We start from the raw sequence: 18,166 nt of genomic DNA on the forward strand, positions 1-18,166 counted from the left end.
CAAGCGCCCGGATGCGATAAGCGTAGGCCGCGGGGCCACCTTGTAGGAAATCCAACATTTACTGAAAAAGCATCTTTATTGAAAATAACCAAGGTTTTATTCTTTAAAGTTATAAATGTGTTTTAATGCATGCCGCTAAATGCAGATTACCAGCTCCTACGGTCATTAAACGTAATTAAATAAACAGGCGCATTTGTAGTTGCAACTTTTTATGTTTTAGACAAAAAAAAGCACGTTGGAAATTAATACAACTCGGCATATAATGCATGCAAAGAATAGTTATAGATTCCTTAATACATAAAATATCAGCGGGTCATCCTTTCACGGCGGAGAGTCCCACACACAGCAGGGGGCGACATTCCCTTGCGGTGGACTGGCGCCCGCACTTGGCTGCATGTTAGGGGCCATTGCTGATACGAGGAGCTAATTCACAGATGTCGAGTCTCTTGGTTAAAAGCCCCCAGTTTTCACTGTAATTTGCCATGTATACGAATTACAGATTAAATCTGATCATTTTAAAAGTCATCCTGAAACCCTATTTGAGATTATAATGTTTAATGATATTAGAGAATATCAAATAATTTCACAGTGTCATCGTGAAAAATATAATTTCCTATACACATTTTTGGACAACAAATTACGTTTAAAATTCTTATGATATAAAGGACTCAAGATGACATGATTGTGTGTTTGAGGGGGGTGAAGAGCAAGGATTGTAGCAGGGAAACACGGATTGGTCCATGATAAAATGAGATAAAACTTTATGCCGAGTGCAACTGTTGTGCCAAGGAATAACTTTCATCATGCTTAATAACACCAGAAATAAAGAACACAATAAATAAAATATCACACAAAATAAAATAATGAATCCAAGTCCAATACAAGTGTAACATAATATTATCTCAAAGCACTTATGAAAGTCGCTCCGGCTAAGGGCGTCTGCCAAATACTGTAAATGTAAATATTAGTAAAATGCAAGTACAAGGCATCATGCCATGGCATGGAGACAGCATGGACACAGCATGGAAAAATCTGAGGAACGTCAGTTCCCAACTTGTCCACATAACATAAAATGTACCAAGTACACCCATTTAGCAAATAGTCATTCATAATGGTAGGTTATCAATTCTAATCAGTTCTTCGTGAGAGTGAAATTGAATTATAACTGAATAGTTTTAAAGCATCACCAATGGTAAAAGTTTTCCATCCGTCCATCACCATAACCACTTAATCCCAACCAGGGTCATCAGAGTCTATCCCAGGAACAACAGGCAGGAACCCAACCTGGGCAGCCGCCAACACACCGCCGGGCACACACACTCACACGAGGCCAACTTAGGGACGCCAAGTAACCTATCATGCAGACTTTTGGACTGTGGGAGGAACCCGGACCCCCCAGCGGAAACCCACACGAACATGCGAACGTGCAAACTCCACACAGAAAAGTCCTATGGCGCCACCCAGGGATCGAACCCAAGACCTTGCTGTGAGGCAGCAGCGCTACCCTGCCACCCTGGTTCCAGTTTTGTCATTTAAAATAAGTTAAACAGCTGACTTGACGTGAGCAGAAAGGCTTGCCTTTGCAAATCGTCACTGTTGTTTGTTGCCCACAATTTACTTAAACCAGTGTGTGCCCCTAAGGGCAGAACATCAGAAGCACTTTTGGTCAGTTGCCAGCCTGTAGAGAAAATGTAAAAATATCCTGGTGGTCCTAAGATCAAAATCGTTCAAGAAAAATATATAGTCTGCCAAAATCAAGCAAGATATAAACTAAGGCTGGGCAATTCAATCATAATTCTGGCTTATTACAATTATCAAACCAAGTCTGTGTGTTATAAATCCAGAGCACCCCTTTCCAGTTGAATTATATTTATAATGGAATAATCATCATTATGATTTTTGCCATAATCGAGCAGCCCTTTATATATATATATATATATATATACACACAAGGAGCATTTCACCACTGCTTGGTGGATGATGTGCATCTCTTCATATTCTGGAGCATTGAGGGTTACAGCGCTGTGCTTGTGTCTGGAGGGTCACTGGTCCAAGCCCTGCGGAGAGCAGGTTAATCATATCGCTGTCGGGCTTTCAGCAACGGTCTGAATGCCAACCATTCCGGGGACATTGGCTTTAGGAAAACTGCTCTGAAAACGAACCGTGGACAAAATCGTACATCTCCATTGCATGACTGCCCAAGTAAGCAAGAGCTGTTAGGCACAATGAGGGCATTAACACGCAGGACACTTCCTATGAAGCCAATGCCAAGAAAAGTAAGCAGGGAAGACCAGGCTGACCCTCGATCTCAGAGCTCCTGTAAACCATTATGACAGAAACACACTTTGTAATAAAATAACCTTTATTAGTGCAACATTATACACTGGAATGTCGGTATTCACTGAAGATCTGACATACATTCTTAAAAACAAAAATCCTACTGAATATCCGTCCCTACAATGAACTAGCTTCCCATCCAGGGTGTTCCACTGCCCTATGCTCCCTGGAACGATTCCAGGACCCCTGTGACTCTACACTCTGTAAGTGGCTGGAAGTTGGAGTGAAGGAATGAGTCTGTGCGGCCGGGGAATTTACAGCGTCTCTCTGTATTGCACATTCTTTGGCTCCTGGTGAGACAAACATGAAAAGCCTTCTACTTCCATGGAGATGCATCCTTCTGCAGCTACTGGGGGGAGAGATTCCAGCAATCAGCGGCCACAGCAAACCTAGCAAGACCTTCAATGTTTATAAATGCCACATTCATACACATTCCACACGTCCTTCCATTCTTTGCATTGCATGCTTGAAATAATTAACCGTGGCCTACAATTCCACCGTACCTTGCTTAGTTCTGGGAAAAGCTCTTGAACAGCGATGTCTAGCAGGACGTAGGTCATCTGCAGGGCAAAGAGGAACAGAAAATCCAGAAAGCTCTGCACCTTAGAAGTAACCGAGACCCTAACCAGCCACCTTCTATAGCTCACCTGCTTGTTGAGGATCGGCTGCTGCAGCCCGTCAAAGAGCAGGCGGACTCCCTCATATTTAGCCTCCTCGCCGATGCACTTTCCCAGCAGCTCTGAGGACAAGAGGTGCACAGCAGTCATTCCCAGCATTCCCGAGGGAAGCCCAAACCACAGCATAATCAGACGCTGCAAGCCCTACACTGGCAGAGACCTTTGTTGAAGTACATGGAACATTTTTCTTGATTAACCCTTAGAAGCAGGCAAATGTAAAACATGTTGGTTTTCGCACCCATTTCGCACCCATTAATCTCGGGCTTGTAGCTTTGGATAGGTACAACTCACAGACATGAATCACAAATGGCTGGAATCGAGAGAAATTACTTGATCCTGTCGTCCAAGTTGGAGCACTGAATACTTAAGTATTACAGAGTAATCCTGTCTGTAGAGACATATATTTTAAACATTTCCCCACCAAAACGCACCCCTAACAATCCATAAAACATTAATATTATTCACATTAGATGGAAGACAAAGCGCATTTTTGCTTCTGCGAGGATCCACGTACTGCAGTGTTGGTCTGCTGCTCGAGGCTAAAATGCAGACAAAGTTATAACTGGATATATATAACCATGCATTGCTGTCTATCAGATAACTTCAGCAAGTTACCAAATGGATGCAAAATCAAAGATACTCATTTCCGTCAGGCACTAACCATGTATTCCTTCACAGTGTAAAGCCATAAAAGGTCCCCACTGAAAACCCTGCATTCCTTCATCACTTAGACTCTAATCTCAACATTTATATTATATTTGTAGTGCCTGCAAATTTTTATATTAGATCAGACTAAAAATTTTGAAATTTCAATAAGCGCAAGTAGTTTTTCCTCACAAAAAGGATGATATCAGGTCTGTCAGCATGTACACATCAGATTATGACATAGTAGCCCAGAAAGTCCTGAAAACAAAAAATAGCTTCCCCACTGCACAACACAGCTGGGCTCAACTCCGAGCTTCCTCACTGCAATACAACATTGCCAGGATAGGCTCTGAGCTTCCTCACTGCAATACAACATTGCCGGGATAGGCTCTGAGCTTCCTCACTGCAATACAACATTGCCGGGATAGGCTCTGAGCTTCCTCACTGCAATACAACATTTCCGGGATAGGCTCTGAGCTTCCTCACTGCAATACAACATTGCCGGGATAGGCTCTGAGCTTCCTCACTGCAATACAACATTGCCGGGATAGGCTCTGAGCTTCCTCACTGCAATACAACATTGCCGGGATAGGCTCTGAGCTTCCTCACTACAGTAAAACACTGCTGGGGCCATCTCGCCACTGCCTGGCTCGCTGAGTCTGGATTTCATTCCTACTACAGCTGGTTATCAGAACTACATACAAACATGGATTTAGGTTAAGAATGGAGAGTGCAAACCTGCAAAAACAAAGGGTACCCCCATGATTAAAATGGAAGTGGTACAGCCCACAGGAGCACCGACCTGGAATGTAGCCCATCATCTCTTCGAAGGTCTTCTTGGCTCTCTTCTGCTTGTCATCAAATGAACGTGGCTCAGTGTCCTCACAGAATACCGTGTCTAAAACATCAACAGGCCCGTGTAAGAAGGGCACAAATGAAAGGCCAAATGTACTACCTGAAGGTCAGCTTAGCAAATGTATCACCAAAATGTTCATTTAAACTTTTATAACATTAAGACTTTCGAGAGCACAAAAGTGGACAGAAGCCATACATTTGTTTGCTCATTTTGAGGAGGCGGGGCCTGCATGCAAACCACAGCGCAGCAGCGTGATGAGGGAGACCACGCAGTGGCGTTATGAGGGAGACCGTGCAGCACGCAGCAGCGTGATGAGGGAGACCACGCAGTGGCGTTATGAGGGAGACCGTGCAGCATGCAGCAGTGTGATGAGGGAGACCGCGCAGCAGGCAGCAGCGTGATGAGGGACACCATGCAGTGCACAGCAGTGTGATGAGGGAGACCACGCAGCGGCGTGATGAGGGAGACCGTGCAGCACGCAGCAGTGTGAGGAGGGAGACCGTGCAGCAGCGTGATGAGGGAGACCGCGCAGCACGCAGCAGCGTGATGAGGGAGACCGCGCAGCACGCAGCAGCGTGATGAGGGAGACCATGCAGCGTGCAGCAGTGTGATGAGGGAGACCATGCAGCGTGCAGCAGTGTGATGAGGGAGACCGCGCAGCAGCGTGATGAGGGAGACCATGCGGTGCGCAGCGGCGTGATGAGGGAGGCCACACAGCGGCGTGATGAGGGAGACCACACAGCGGCGTGATGAGGGAGACCACACAGCGCACAGCGGCGTGATGAGGGAGACCACACAGCGCACAGCGGCGTGATGAGGGACATCGCGCAGCACGTAGCAGCATGATGAGGGAGACCGCACAGCAGTGTGATGAGGGAGACCACGCACCGCGCAGCAGCGTGATGAGGGAGACCACGCGATGCTCCTGCAGCACCTGCTCCAACTTGTCCTGCAGGTAGTGGTCAGCCCAGGCTTCCAGCGTGTTCTTCAGTAGGATGCGGCCACCAGACAGCACGTGGTGCATCCAATCGGGGATGCGGAACACAACGCGGCCTGCCAATCAGCAGACGGAGGGGAGTGGCTCAGATTTAGGATACTACTAAAGCGGTCACTATTACTCGATTTAAAAACAACATCGATTAAAATATGCCTTCTGAATTACTCAGCAATATGGCAGAAGGAAAACGGCACATAGCGGATTAGCTTTATAAATGATTATAATCCTCTTGGAGTGGCCTAGACATCGTGTTGGTTGTCATCGCAAATTATTTTGCTTAATTTACTTTCTATGAAGGACAGTCCTGTCATTTAGTAGCTTCATTTTAGGTCTACATAATACGAACATAACTATATAATAAAAATTTCTGTTTTAATGAACATATTTGTGTATTTTGTATGGCTGAACGATATTGGAAATGTTTACAAAAACATGCAACTTACGTGAATTGGAAATGCCTAAACTGAGATATGCGAGTGAGTTTGCACCTGGCACCCTAGATACCATATAAAAATATTACATATATATTCATTATATATTAACCATTAATCGACCACTTGATTATCAATAACAACTGAAATCAGGGTCAGGCAGTCCTGGGGGTGACTCAGGGGCCCAAAGGTTACATCACTCTACCTACCCTGGGATTTGAACCAGCGACCTCCTGATCATGGGCACAGTGGCCTAACCCACATAGTCACACAGCTAAATTACTGTGCATGTTGAACCATCATTCTGCATTTACCCGCCCTCTCCATCCGGTTCAGTTACCATCATGTTTAGTGGGCTTTCCGCTGTACAGCCTGGCCAACTAGGCCTAGCGGCTACTTACCTACATACATCAAGTAGTCATACACTCCCTCCACAGTGACCATCTCCATGAAGCAATTCTGATTGTGGCGCCTCTCGGTGGCCTCGGAGCGGTTGGCATTGTTTTGGAAAAGATCACTGAAGAGCTGTCCAGAGGAGAAACGCGAGAACCTGATGTGAGCGATCCTGAAGCTGACCCCCACATCCAGCCCATGACACTCCCAGGTCAGCTTGAGGTCACTGTGAAGAGAAACTTCCGGAGGTCCTGTGAGGCAAGCTGCGTCGCCAGCTCGATGTAAGAAGGAACCAGCTAGTGGTGACGTGGGTCATCTACTGACCTTCTTGTTGTTCTCGGAGGTGGGGCTCAGGATGGTGAGCTCAGGGCGGCTGGGTTTCGGTTTGGACGCCTCACACGAGTTGAAGAAAGACTGCAAGAAAGGCTCCAGGTTCTGTCCTTTCTGGAGGAACAAAAGCCGAAGTGTCACAGGACACAAGCAGCACGTGCAGGCCAAGCCACCGATGCATGAAGAAGAAACCAGAAATAATTAGTATGGCTACCATGTTATTACCATCAGACAGAAAAGAAAATAGAGTATGACAATTAAATACAAATGCTATCAGGATGAAATCTCTTATCCTAAGGACACATCAAACACATCGTAAATGCAAGATGGGAACACAAAAAAGAAATGTCTCTCTCACCTCTTTAATTAATTTCCCAGGAACTGACTTGATAATTTTCCCTGCACAGGTTTAAAAAGAAATTGAAACTGACATGCTAAGAGTTCATGAGGTATGGAGAAAATCAAAAAGAATTAACATAAGTAATGGTTTGTCTATTAAGGTGTAAGGCAGAATACAGTGCAGAGCATTTCAGGCTCATGAACGGAGTTTGTGACAGTTCAGCCCTGCAATAAGCAGCCCAAAGGAAGTATAGCTGTCAAATTATCATTACAGTGGACAGGCGGTTAGTTAATCAGCCGGACAGTACTGCCATGTACCCAAGTTTACGTCTGGAAGCATCTTTTCCAGGAACTGCGACTCCAAGCTGTTTGGAGACAGGAAGTCAGCCAGAAGTTGGCTGTTGCTGAGCTCCGGGTGCAGCAGTAGTTTCTGGGAACGACAGCATGCAGGCCACTGACCAAATGGAAGCTTCAGGGGTTACTTTGAAGCTGCACTGCATGCAGCACTGTCAGCTCGACAAGGGCACTGAAAAGGTTCTCATAAGAACTCCTCTCCTTAAAATGAGAATCGCAGGTTTCATTTAATAGAGACGAGGGCTACAATGTTCATTTGTTTAGTATTCAGATGGAACAGCTGCAACATTACAGAGTATAAGAAACATAAAATTAATTCTCAAAACCCTCTATAAAACTGGTAATACATAAATGGTATGACTGCGGATTTACAGTGTCAGTGTAGGACAGTTACACCTGCGGCATCAGTGCTTGGTGTGAGTTTTTGAATCAGGAAAAATGCGGAACTAAACATTCTGTCCCCCCTCCCTTTAATGAATACCTGGAGATATTCTTCAAACTCCTCCCTCTTGGACGACAAGAACTCAAAATTCTTTGGCCCTAATATTCGTTTGGATGGTAGCTGGGCATCCGGAAAGGAGCCTATGAAATAGAACAACAGACCGGGCTTAACCAGTAATTTCACGCTTTAGCATTTCATATTGACGCCACAGCTAATTAGATTAAGATTGAATGACATCGCTTTGGGTCAACTGGGGCCCAATATTACAGGTTCCCAGTAACTCTGGACAAACGGTGAGACGAAGCGAAACACAGGGGAGACAAAAGAGGAGAGATGTAATGGAAGGAGCGTGACACCCACCGTGAAACTCGGTAAGTTTCGACTCGAGGACGTAGAATTCGAGGTATCGCCTGAAGATGGACCAGCTCTCAGTCGCATGTCCGACTGAAACATACAGACGGAACGAGGGCACTTGTGAGCGAAGCCCATTCAGCCGGATCGTCTCCTGGCTGCGTGAGCCCCCCCCCCCCCCCCCCCCACACACCCACCCTCCTTCCTGTCGTCTCGCTGCACGTCAATGCAGAACACGGGGATCTTCTCCCGCTTCAGGTCGTCCTCGTAGAAGTCCACGTACGGGATGGCGATGCTCCAGGCAGACAGGTTGCGGTGGGTGCTGCCGCAGCCAGCTGCCTCTGCTGGGGGCTCGTCCTCCAGCACCATGGTGGCCTCCTCCACCTGAGCACGTCCAGCCAGATGGAGAACGCATAACCAGCAGGAAGCTGCTCTCCAGTGCCAGGGAAACAGGGAGCCAGCTGGGACACAACTGTACTGCACTGCCCCCATCATCAGGAATCACCAAGCTGACACAAAGCCCTTCCCTTTCAGCTCTTTAAACATAAATACTTAAACCCCAGCAACATTCAATGTAAAGAAAGCAATAAAAGACAGTGCCTGGGGAGCCTAAGGGGGCAGTACCATGTCGTCCTCGCCCTCCGGGGGCCCGTAGAGCGGCAGCATAGCCCCCTCCATGGTGCTGCTCCTGAAAACACCTTTGATCTTGCTGCCTATGCGGCTGATTCCGGAAGATTCCCCGCGCCTCAGCGGATTCCTAAACGGCAGCCAGACAAAGATAACAGGATCAGCCTTCGGAGGGCACGTGTTCATGAGGAGAGAGAAAACCGTTCATCCTGTGGGAAGCGGCTGAACGTCGGTGTGGATGCATCCGCATTCCTACCGTCACGGATCTCACTGGGAAACTCTGTTCTGTGCACATGACACGCGGGGGGGGGTGTTCCTCTTTGATTTGCATTCCCACCCAAGGACCTCAAGCTAAATGTCATCTCTAAACTGCTCAGACTATATGACTACTAACAGTGTGTGGGTGTGTGTGTGTGGCCTCCCATGCAGCGTGCACCCCGGCTTTGAGACCTGCCTCTGCTATGACCCTGACCATGACGGTAGGGCTGAAGCAGGATAAAGTCAAACAGTTTTCCCGTAACGTAAACACACTACATCCCCTTTACAGTCTTCTGCTGCATCCTCCAAACTGTGAAGTAGATCTCAAAAACAGAGAGTAGATATTCGCACACGCAGTCATCCTCCGATGTTTCACTTCAGCGCTGTTTGTTTCAAAATCTTATTAATGGCTGGAAAAATGCCTGCCATGTTGTTTTCTCTTCACTTCCGCCGCAAAACCATCAAGATCTGAAATTTCAGTGCCTTTAGACACGGAAAATGTGGTGGAATAAGATTAAACGTTCCCAAACCTACTTTCAAAAAGTCAAGACATCGCAGGGTAATATCCAGGCGGTTAGTTGCCAGGACTGATGTAGTTCATAAATGGTGACAGAGAAGCACAGTACAAGGAATATATCAAGGGTCTTGAGGTGTCCCCCCACCCCACCCCACCCCAAAGTCCTGAGACCAGCGGAAACGCTGCTGCAGACAACAGCATGCTGCAGAGGAGAGAAGCACCAAGGCTTGGGGGCAGAGGAGCATAAAGGAACCGTGCAAAGGAAGAGCAGGCAGAGGTGCATGGGGGGGGGGGCGGGGCAGTGACTGAACACAGAACGGGGGGGTGGTGAACAGCGAGTGTCGAGGACATACAGCCTCTCTGCAGTGATGTGGACATCATACAGCTGCAGAGAATGCCTGTAAAATAAGCGGGCGGCATTAACCCTGCCAGTGCTGAAACTTTCAGGCATTTGACTGAACTAATTACCATGGTAATGGGCCCCACGTAACGCTCCTTCCGGCACTGGGGCTGCCGGCGGGTAAGAGAGGGGAAGGAGAGGCGCCCGCAGTGCAGCTCAGTGGGACGTTACAGCCCTCCGACGGCCGTGAAGCCGTACAATCATGATTGCATACAAGCCATTTAACGGCGTCTTTCTCAGAGGCGAGGAAAAATTCACATGCCGTGTTTTATAAATCAGACAGATCTTTAAACTCAAACAGCCAGCAAGCGCGAAATAATTCTCAGTCACGGGCACGGGCACGAGCCAGCCTCGCAGTGTGCGTGTGCCAGACCCCTCGCGTGTGTTGGCCAGCGCCTTCCCTCCACGGTAAGAAAATACTTGCCACCCACTTTCAATTGCACAACTAACCTGAAAAGAATAGGCTTTGACTTGCAATGCTGCAAAGTTGACAGCGCTTTTCAAAAGATGCATTCCAAATTATAAATGCATTTACAAACTAAAGCATGTCCTGCCTTACATACATGCTACGGTCAGCTGGCTAGCAAGCGACACCCCCCCAGGACAGCTGATATCTCACATGCAGGAGTGAGAAGGAGATCAGGCCAGTGTCGTGCCGGAAAAATACTTACCTGATGTCATCCAAATTCAGGCTATTTCTGGAACAACACGTACATGGAATTAAAGCTGCTAGATGTTTAATTATTTTTTTTTTATATTTTTTTTGTTTTAACGCAGCCAGACAAACTCTACTCGGCATCTCACGCTTAATAAGAAAAGCTTAAAAAGAGGCTCAGTGTCTCGAAGGCCTTATATGAGCAGCTTGTGGCACTCTGGGTCAGAAGAGACGCAATCAGACGTAAAAGACAGAACCCCAAGTTATAACAACACAGAGGTTGTAAAGTAACACAGTACACGTGGGCGTGACAAGCAGGCCATTCCAACATAAACACTGCATGGGGTGCAGAGTAAGGTGGGAGGCGGATGTGGACACACGCCAACCTGCTCTGCCGGGAGCTCTTGACCGGAGATTCGGCCCCCTTCAGTAGATGCGTGAAGTACTGCAGTCGAGAAAAGGGGGAAAATGTACAACGAACGCTGACTACCCTCCATGGTACAGAACACACAGCCACACAATGCGGCGCTGTCTTTAAAGAAGAGGACGGAAGAATTTCCACGTGACCTAAACCACTTTTGGAAACCGTCTCCCTTATACACAGGTGGCGTCATGCATGGATTACCTCATCGCTGTGGCAGAACATAGGGGTGAAGACGTTCTCCAGTAGTGAGAAGACGTGCTCGTAGGCCTCGAACAGGCAGGGCGAGGTCTGCAGCTTCACCACGTCACTGTACCTTCCCTGAGCAACTGAGCGATAAGGGGAAGAAGTCAGATTCCTACAGGCACCACGTGTGAACTTAACATCAGCAAGATGGGCAAGTAAAACAAACAGCTAGAGCAGATCAGAATTACGACCCGAGGAAGCAGGATGTTGAAGCCGAGGTCACATGCCACGTGAGACACACATGCTCTCTCCACCTTAGACATGCAGCACTTCACCCCGACTGCATGTGAACCTTTCGCTGAATTTGTACGTTCCCGTGTCTCGTGAGCTTACTCTTCCGTATTTCTTCCACAATGACGGGGTCGAAGCGGATCTTGTCGATGCTCTCGTCCAGACAGTAGGTCTCGTAGAGCTGTTTCACCTCCTCGTGCAGGGCCTGCATCTGAGAATCGCTCAGCTCTGGGCACAAGATTTTGTCGTTGAATTCCTCTGGGGGTAAAAATAAAAAATAGTAGCAAAAAGCTCACTGATCATGGAAATTTAGCCTAGTTCCTCGTAAAACATCCCTTTCCATAGTTCCTGCACTCTGGGTGGTGCTCTCTGGGACTCATCTTAGAGATCTAGGCCGTGCCTTAGTGCAGAAGTAAAGCAGAGCCCTGGACTCACCTACAGCCAGGCAAAACTGCAGCACATGCACTGCACCTTCTTGTTTTAGGAAATTCATGAAGCGGAACAGGAGGTCCTGCTCGCCACGGATCTCCTTCAGCTCCAGTTTTAGCACCTACAGACATGAGGGGGGTGAGTGGTGAGTGAAGGCCAGTGCTATGGCAGTTGACGACTGCAGGAAAGAAGCAAACGTTCTTACAGATGACTTTCTGTTGCGTGACTCAGAATACTTCTGCAAGAACGGCACCAGAGCTGATGTGGGGCCTGTAGCCGGCTCGGGCTGGGGGAGAGGAAGAAAACGGGCTCAGCCTATTGGCTGGGCGAATAGAAGGAGACCTTCGAGATCAGAGTACAATACTGCCCCCTAGTGAGCTCCACTTATGAGCAGTTATCGCTGACTTTGTTAAAGAAGGAACGGTTCACATGTGCGTACCGGAGTATCATCGATGAAGATGAGTACCAAGTGATTCACGGTGTCCTGGGAAAAAGTGTCAACAAATCACAACAAACAAATAAAACACCAGGCATGTCAACGACTACAATCACCCCGAACAGAGAGCTTCTTCCTGTCGATATCCACTCGTCAAAGTTCCCCAGTGACAATGTCACACACTTACAGGATCAGCAAGAAAGTCCATGACCGGGAGGAAGACGGAGCCAGCCAGGATCTCCCGAATGAGCAAGGCGAGGGACCTGTGAGTGACACACACACACATACACGCAAACATTTAAGTGGCAAAATGACAGAAGAGCAGCTTCTCATTCCTTCTAATGATCATACTGAAAAACAGGCACAAGCGTCATCACACCCCGCACTGCACCACGACCTCTCCGATCCTCCAGCACTGCCCGACTGGTCCCACCACCCCTCAAGGCACAAGGAAGACACACATCTCGGCTCTTCTCTGTCCTGGCACCTAGCTGGTGGAATGAACTCCCCCTAGATGTCCGAACAGCTGAATCCTTGAATGTCTTCAAGCGACAACTTAAAACATCCCTTTTTCAGAAGTATCTACATCTTAATCTGAGCTCTTTTCCTTATTTAAAAAAAAAAATTATTCAGATAGATTCAGATAGTATTCAGATAGATGGTATTCATAGCCTAGGTCTTTATTGAGCTAGTACCCGAAAAAAAATATTGTAGAGTCCTAAAGCACTTATGTAAGTCGTTCTGGCTAAGGGCGTCTGCCAAATGCTGTAAATGTGAATGTAAATGTAAATCTCTGCTTATTCTGAAATGCTGCACCTGCAGTCAGAAGCCTTCGGGGGCAGTATGTAAGGGAAGAGCATCTCCGTCAGCTTCCTGACGTATAGCAGCTCATCTCTGCGGCTCCGCAGCGCCACATGGAGGTCGGATCCGTACTCATCCAGGGCCGCCTGCTGCAGGTGTTCCGAGTTTCTCACTGGGAGCCCAGAGAATACTACAAGTTACCATTCGTCCTCCTGCGCACGCGTTTCTGAATGGCTTAAACACTACGTACAAAATACCTTTCTGCCGGGCTTTAGCAACTATTTCGATGTGCTTCATAGCCGCTTTCAAGACTTTGCCCGTTATAAGAGACGGAACATCAACCTGGGGAAGAAACGGACCGTCGGAGACGCTTTTACTAGTGGCGCACTTTTAAAACAATTTTCACACTTTTTTTTTTAACAAGACACTTATCAGATTTAATACAAAACAAATTAAGCCAAAGGAAATTGTTGTGGAACGGCATAAGCCTCACCGTGCCTAAAAAACACTAAAAATAAAGAATATGATAAATACAACAAATAACACAAAATAATAAATATGAATCCAAGTACAATACGGTAAGAGGCGTAGAACGGACACCATGTAACATACAGAAATACAGGATAACTTAGACATGATGTCACCCATAAACTAAATTTTTAAAAATGGAACTGTTCCAAGGGCGGTTTTCTCATATATATGTGGCCTGTTCAGAAACCCTTAAGCCTCAAAGGCCAACGCTGGAACTGAAAATAATCCTGCAAGGAAGTTCAAACAGCTGACAAGCGTGCAATACCCTGCTCGTCCAGAAGGCGGCAGGCAAGATGTCCTGTGCAAACACCTGAGAAACTGGAGCGGCGGGTGCCCAAATTATTGTGGGGGAAGCACAGATCAATAGCCAATTCCCACTGAACAATGAAGCTACATCCTGTGACTTTTCCAAGCCTGAAGGACAGAGCAGGCCGATGACAGAGTGTCTCTGCTGGGTCTTAATCGTACCCCATCTCCAGTCACGCCGAGAAGCACAAGGGACACGAACACAGTCCGAAAAAAACGACGGACCCATATAAACAAATCAATCCCTCTGAGGGGTTTCAAAGATTCAGAATCTTCTTTGAACTGTATTGCACACTGTTTTGTATATTTTAAAATCCGAATTTACTGTGTGTGACTGTTGCAAGTGTTTCTTTAGGGGTTTACCTTCTGTGCTCGCCGCACCAAGACAGCAGCAAAAAAACGCAACGACACTCTCAGCTCGTCCACAAAGGTCTCGTCGTCTGTGACGTCCCTTAGAAGGAGGAGAAAAGGTCATTCGGGCAGGGAGAGACGCATCGTTCCAGCAAACCTCTTCTATATTCATGCTAAAGTGTTGAAATTTAAACAACTGCTGGTATTTAAACATCCACACCAGACCCAGTCTCTACCCATGCGTTTTCCCACTTATAAATGTGTCTCTACCTATCGTATATGAGAGGCACACAAATCACGGGAAGGCTGTCACAGATACCTGTACCAGGGATACACAAAATTCTCAAGGACCAACTCCAGAACCTGGAAACCAAAAAGAACAGGACTCGTCCCTAAAATACCAGCAGAGACCTTCATTTCAAATAGCGTGTCATTAAACATCAAGGCTGCACCTACCTCTGCGACAGACGCATCCACCTTGGAGTACACCTTTAAGTCCAGCCATGGCTGAAAGTTCTCCAGCTGCAACGTCAGCCTGCCAGACAGATACAGACATCTTTTATTCTTTATTACAATAATGACATTAATGTCTAATAACATTAAATTAGGAATTAAAGCACATTTGATAGGCTGTATAATAATAATAAACTTGTTACATACTCAAGTTTGAGTCACAATCAAGATAAAATTTCTGTTGTACTAAAATATGCCACTAGATGACAGTATAGTGCAAGACTGTAAAAGTTTTAGACTTGCGCTATTTCTCTGGGGGTTTGCAATAGTCTGGCTCAAGTCAGCAGAAACCATTTAGTAGAGTTACCAAAACCATGTAACAAAGAGACTTACTCAAATTTGTGATACGTGGGACATGATTTTGATTTTACCAAAATGAGACATCACTAAACAATTCTTACTAAAGTATTTTTTTTTACAGATGGTAGGCTATTTTTCCTAGGTCTTCGTTAGTTTGATAGACATAAACCCTGACTAATTAGCAAACGTCTAAACGTGTGAATTTGTTTAGACACTTGCATGACACAACATCAGTTACTAAAATTCACCTTTTCAAAGGCAACTTGCTCCCTTAATGTACTTTCATACCAGATCAGAAAAAGAAAAACCAGATGTTGAGTGTTCCTGCAGTGCTTGTCGAGGTTCCTTTTTCCAAACCACAATCCTGGCCAGAGATTCCCCTCTAGCCTGACACATCTCACTCCAGCAGAAACACAAGCTACCATCTCCAGAGCACAGAGAAGATATCACATTTCAGCAAATGAATGAAAACAGTGACTGCAATCTGCAAGTGTGGTAATCCAGCTAGTCTGCAGCACAAGCCCTATTATAGCTCCCATGGAATCAGGGGAGACAACTCAGGGTCACTTGGACCAGACTGTTATCACACATTAATTATCGGTGGAAAGACTGAAACACCAACAACTCAAATGAATGAAAAGATGAGACAGTGATTTTTATATGCATGAATGCGGCGCGTCTGACTGATGAAGATTCTCATGTTCGTTTACGCCGAGCTCTAAATCAGGATGCAGACCTCAGCACACGGTAGGTAACGGCGACATCACAAGGACAGTAAATGACACAGACGTACGTCAGCGCAGGCTTCTCGCTGAGACTTCAGGCCTACCTGTGTCGGGTACACTTCGTTTTCCCACAGACTGCACAGCTCTGACCCAGAGGAAACAGCTCTGGTTGTTCCTCCTATTCAAGAAAAGCAAAGCATCTCTGTAGCAGGCAAAGCCGGTGCAGTACAGCAGGAACTGAAAAAGGCACGAGGAAGAGAGGGAGGCTTGGGGGGGTGGGGGGAGGGTGCAGTTTGCCCTCTTCACGAAACTCCATTTACCTTGGCTCTCGGCTTAATGGTGAATAACATGTTGGGCAGCAGGGACTCTGGACCAATGGAGCAGTAAAAGGTGACGACGCCAGCCAGGAAGGACCAGAAAACCATCAGGATGTAGAGGTAGCTACAACAGCGATAGGAAATGAGCTTCAGTTTCTGTTCCTGCTTGCAGGGGCAACGTAAAGGAAGGGAAACTTGGAACGTAATCGGTTTGGTCTGCGCTGGGACCCATGATTTCTAGTGTAGCCAGTATGTCTTGCACAAAAGTTATATCTTAGCTTATATCTGATAGCAGTGGCCTCCAACTTGTATATAACAGCGAGAGCTACTGGCGTGAAGAAAAAAAGAGTTTCTGAGTCAAGATGCTGTATTTTGCAGACCAGGGGAGAATTCCCCCCCCGCACTGTCGGCATCTCCTGGGAATGTCCTACAGATCATCTGTCGATCACGTCAATTGGCTGGCGATCGCTGCTATAGGGGGGGGTCACAGCGGTCCAAAGCTACTCCTGAAGCTATGGGCACAAGGAATGGAATAACCTTGGAGGGGGCGCCAAGCCATGGTGGGGCATACACACCACTCAGACATACAGTCACACCTCCAGGTAAGCCCAGTGGGGGGGAAGCAGAAAACCGGGGCGAACCCCCACAATGACACGGGCAGAACATCATGTGGAGTCAGACTGGAGATAAATAATGGATATGGAATCAGTTCTTCTGAAATTTACAGCATTCCATTAAAAATGATAATGACTTCTGACATGATCTGCATGGACATGAGAAAGCTGGGACACTGAAGATGTCATTCAGTAACCATACTAATTAAATAACTGATAACAGCAGACATGCAACCCTGTATTCACGGACACTTTATTATGCTTCCAACCTGCTTACACTTACCCGTGCAAAACAACAGTTGATAAGAGCAAGAATGCCAGAAGGAAGCAGAAGAGCGGATACTGGCGGCCCGTTTCCCGGAGGAGATCCACCTTCAGACCCTGCTTCAGGGTCTCCAGGGAGCTTCTTATACGCAACATCGTGGTCTGGAGGGACTGACACACAGTACCAAATATGACAGTCCGCTTGAACATGTCTGTAAATTATGCATGAAATAATGCTGAAATATTAATTCCGACGATTTCCCTCCTCTTACTGTACCTGGGTCAATACCAGTAAAATTGCGCACAACCGTTACTTGGGTGTCTAAGAAATTCATTATTTTAATGCACTTCAAGGTTGTACTTGGTAAAAGGGTGTAGTTGCTTGCATGATTACACAATAAACTGGAGAACTATTAAATTACACGGCAAAATATGTTGCGAGATTTCGAGTAGTATACATATATATCTTGCGTATATATGTTTAGTTTTAACAATACTTTAATAACGCACATTAAGCAAACTTTTAGATGGAAAGGTCAGCAATAGTGAAACTACTGACAGCCGTCCTGTAATTTAAATACCTGTCATGTTACAGATAAAGGATGATCGCTGAGGACACGGACAGGAAGCCCACAGACCATTCTGGGGTTTTCACTTTAACGAATCGCTTGTATATTTGTATATAATTTATTCGACACGGTTATATCGAATCTACCATGTAAATACATAATTTAGCCAGTTGGGGACAAATGTAAGTTAATCTGACCATCTGATATTCACTTACCTTAGCAAGCTGGACTGCGCGGCTGGTTATCTTCTGGAATATCAATTCGAATTAAATATGTGAGGAAAGTTAAATATCTACATGTTTTAAGTGCATAAACACTGCGGTTAGTTAGTGCATTTTGGAATTTGTATTTATATTTTCATAGCGAGCGAGGCATTTCCGATTTACTTTGACGGCCGTCCCCCTGCCTTACGACACTTCCGCTGGATATTCGTTGTGGTCTGGACTTGTCAGGTGACACGCGACTTAAAGAACACGTCCCTTTTACGTATGGCGCGAGAGCTA

General features: G+C 46.4%; 1 protein-coding gene across 4 annotated transcripts; it reads right to left on the reverse strand.

Annotated features, from left to right (window-relative positions):
- Positions 1 to 2,344: 2,344 nt before the first annotated feature.
- LOC125714514 (sorting nexin-14-like) lies at positions 2,345 to 18,098 on the reverse strand. 4 transcript variants are annotated; one of them, XM_048985207.1, is made up of 30 exons: positions 17,879 to 18,098; positions 17,114 to 17,265; positions 16,220 to 16,340; positions 16,004 to 16,077; positions 14,818 to 14,896; positions 14,681 to 14,724; positions 14,374 to 14,461; positions 13,431 to 13,515; positions 13,189 to 13,345; positions 12,560 to 12,635; positions 12,376 to 12,420; positions 12,142 to 12,222; positions 11,943 to 12,057; positions 11,610 to 11,765; positions 11,235 to 11,359; positions 10,996 to 11,054; positions 10,626 to 10,652; positions 8,777 to 8,909; positions 8,350 to 8,536; positions 8,162 to 8,245; positions 7,841 to 7,941; positions 7,324 to 7,435; positions 7,025 to 7,065; positions 6,661 to 6,780; positions 6,345 to 6,468; positions 5,404 to 5,568; positions 4,462 to 4,557; positions 2,985 to 3,076; positions 2,841 to 2,897; positions 2,345 to 2,683 (listed from the first exon to the last, which is right to left on the reverse strand). In XM_048985207.1, the coding sequence occupies exons 2-30, from the start codon at positions 17,248 to 17,250 to the stop codon at positions 2,654 to 2,656; spliced, it is 2,811 nt and encodes a 936-aa protein (XP_048841164.1). In that variant the 5' UTR covers positions 17,251 to 17,265; positions 17,879 to 18,098; the 3' UTR covers positions 2,345 to 2,653. The 4 variants fall into 4 exon arrangements, with proteins under 4 accessions (XP_048841164.1, XP_048841161.1, XP_048841163.1 ...); XM_048985204.1 differs by having other exon boundaries at positions 17,114 to 17,306; XM_048985206.1 differs by having other exon boundaries at positions 2,345 to 2,686; positions 17,114 to 17,306.
- Positions 18,099 to 18,166: the final 68 nt, after the last annotated feature.

Source organism: Brienomyrus brachyistius, chromosome 19 (genome assembly GCF_023856365.1).
Source record: "Brienomyrus brachyistius isolate T26 chromosome 19, BBRACH_0.4, whole genome shotgun sequence".
NCBI classification, from domain to species: Eukaryota; Metazoa; Chordata; class Actinopteri; order Osteoglossiformes; family Mormyridae; genus Brienomyrus; species Brienomyrus brachyistius.

Bases quoted from the DNA above. Each gene is read 5' to 3' on its own strand.
- LOC125714514 (XM_048985204.1), bottom strand. From the start codon at position 17,304: ATGTTCAAGCGGACTGTCATATTTGGTACTGTGTGTCAGTCCCTCCAG. The intron at 13,346-13,430 runs GTATTTTGTACG...CTGGGCTCCCAG, and splicing joins TGCTAAAGCCCGGCAGAAAG to TGAGAAACTCGGAACACCTG. The intron at 12,636-13,188 runs GTGCAGCATTTC...TGTCACTCACAG, and splicing joins CCGAAGGCTTCTGACTGCAG to GTCCCTCGCCTTGCTCATTC.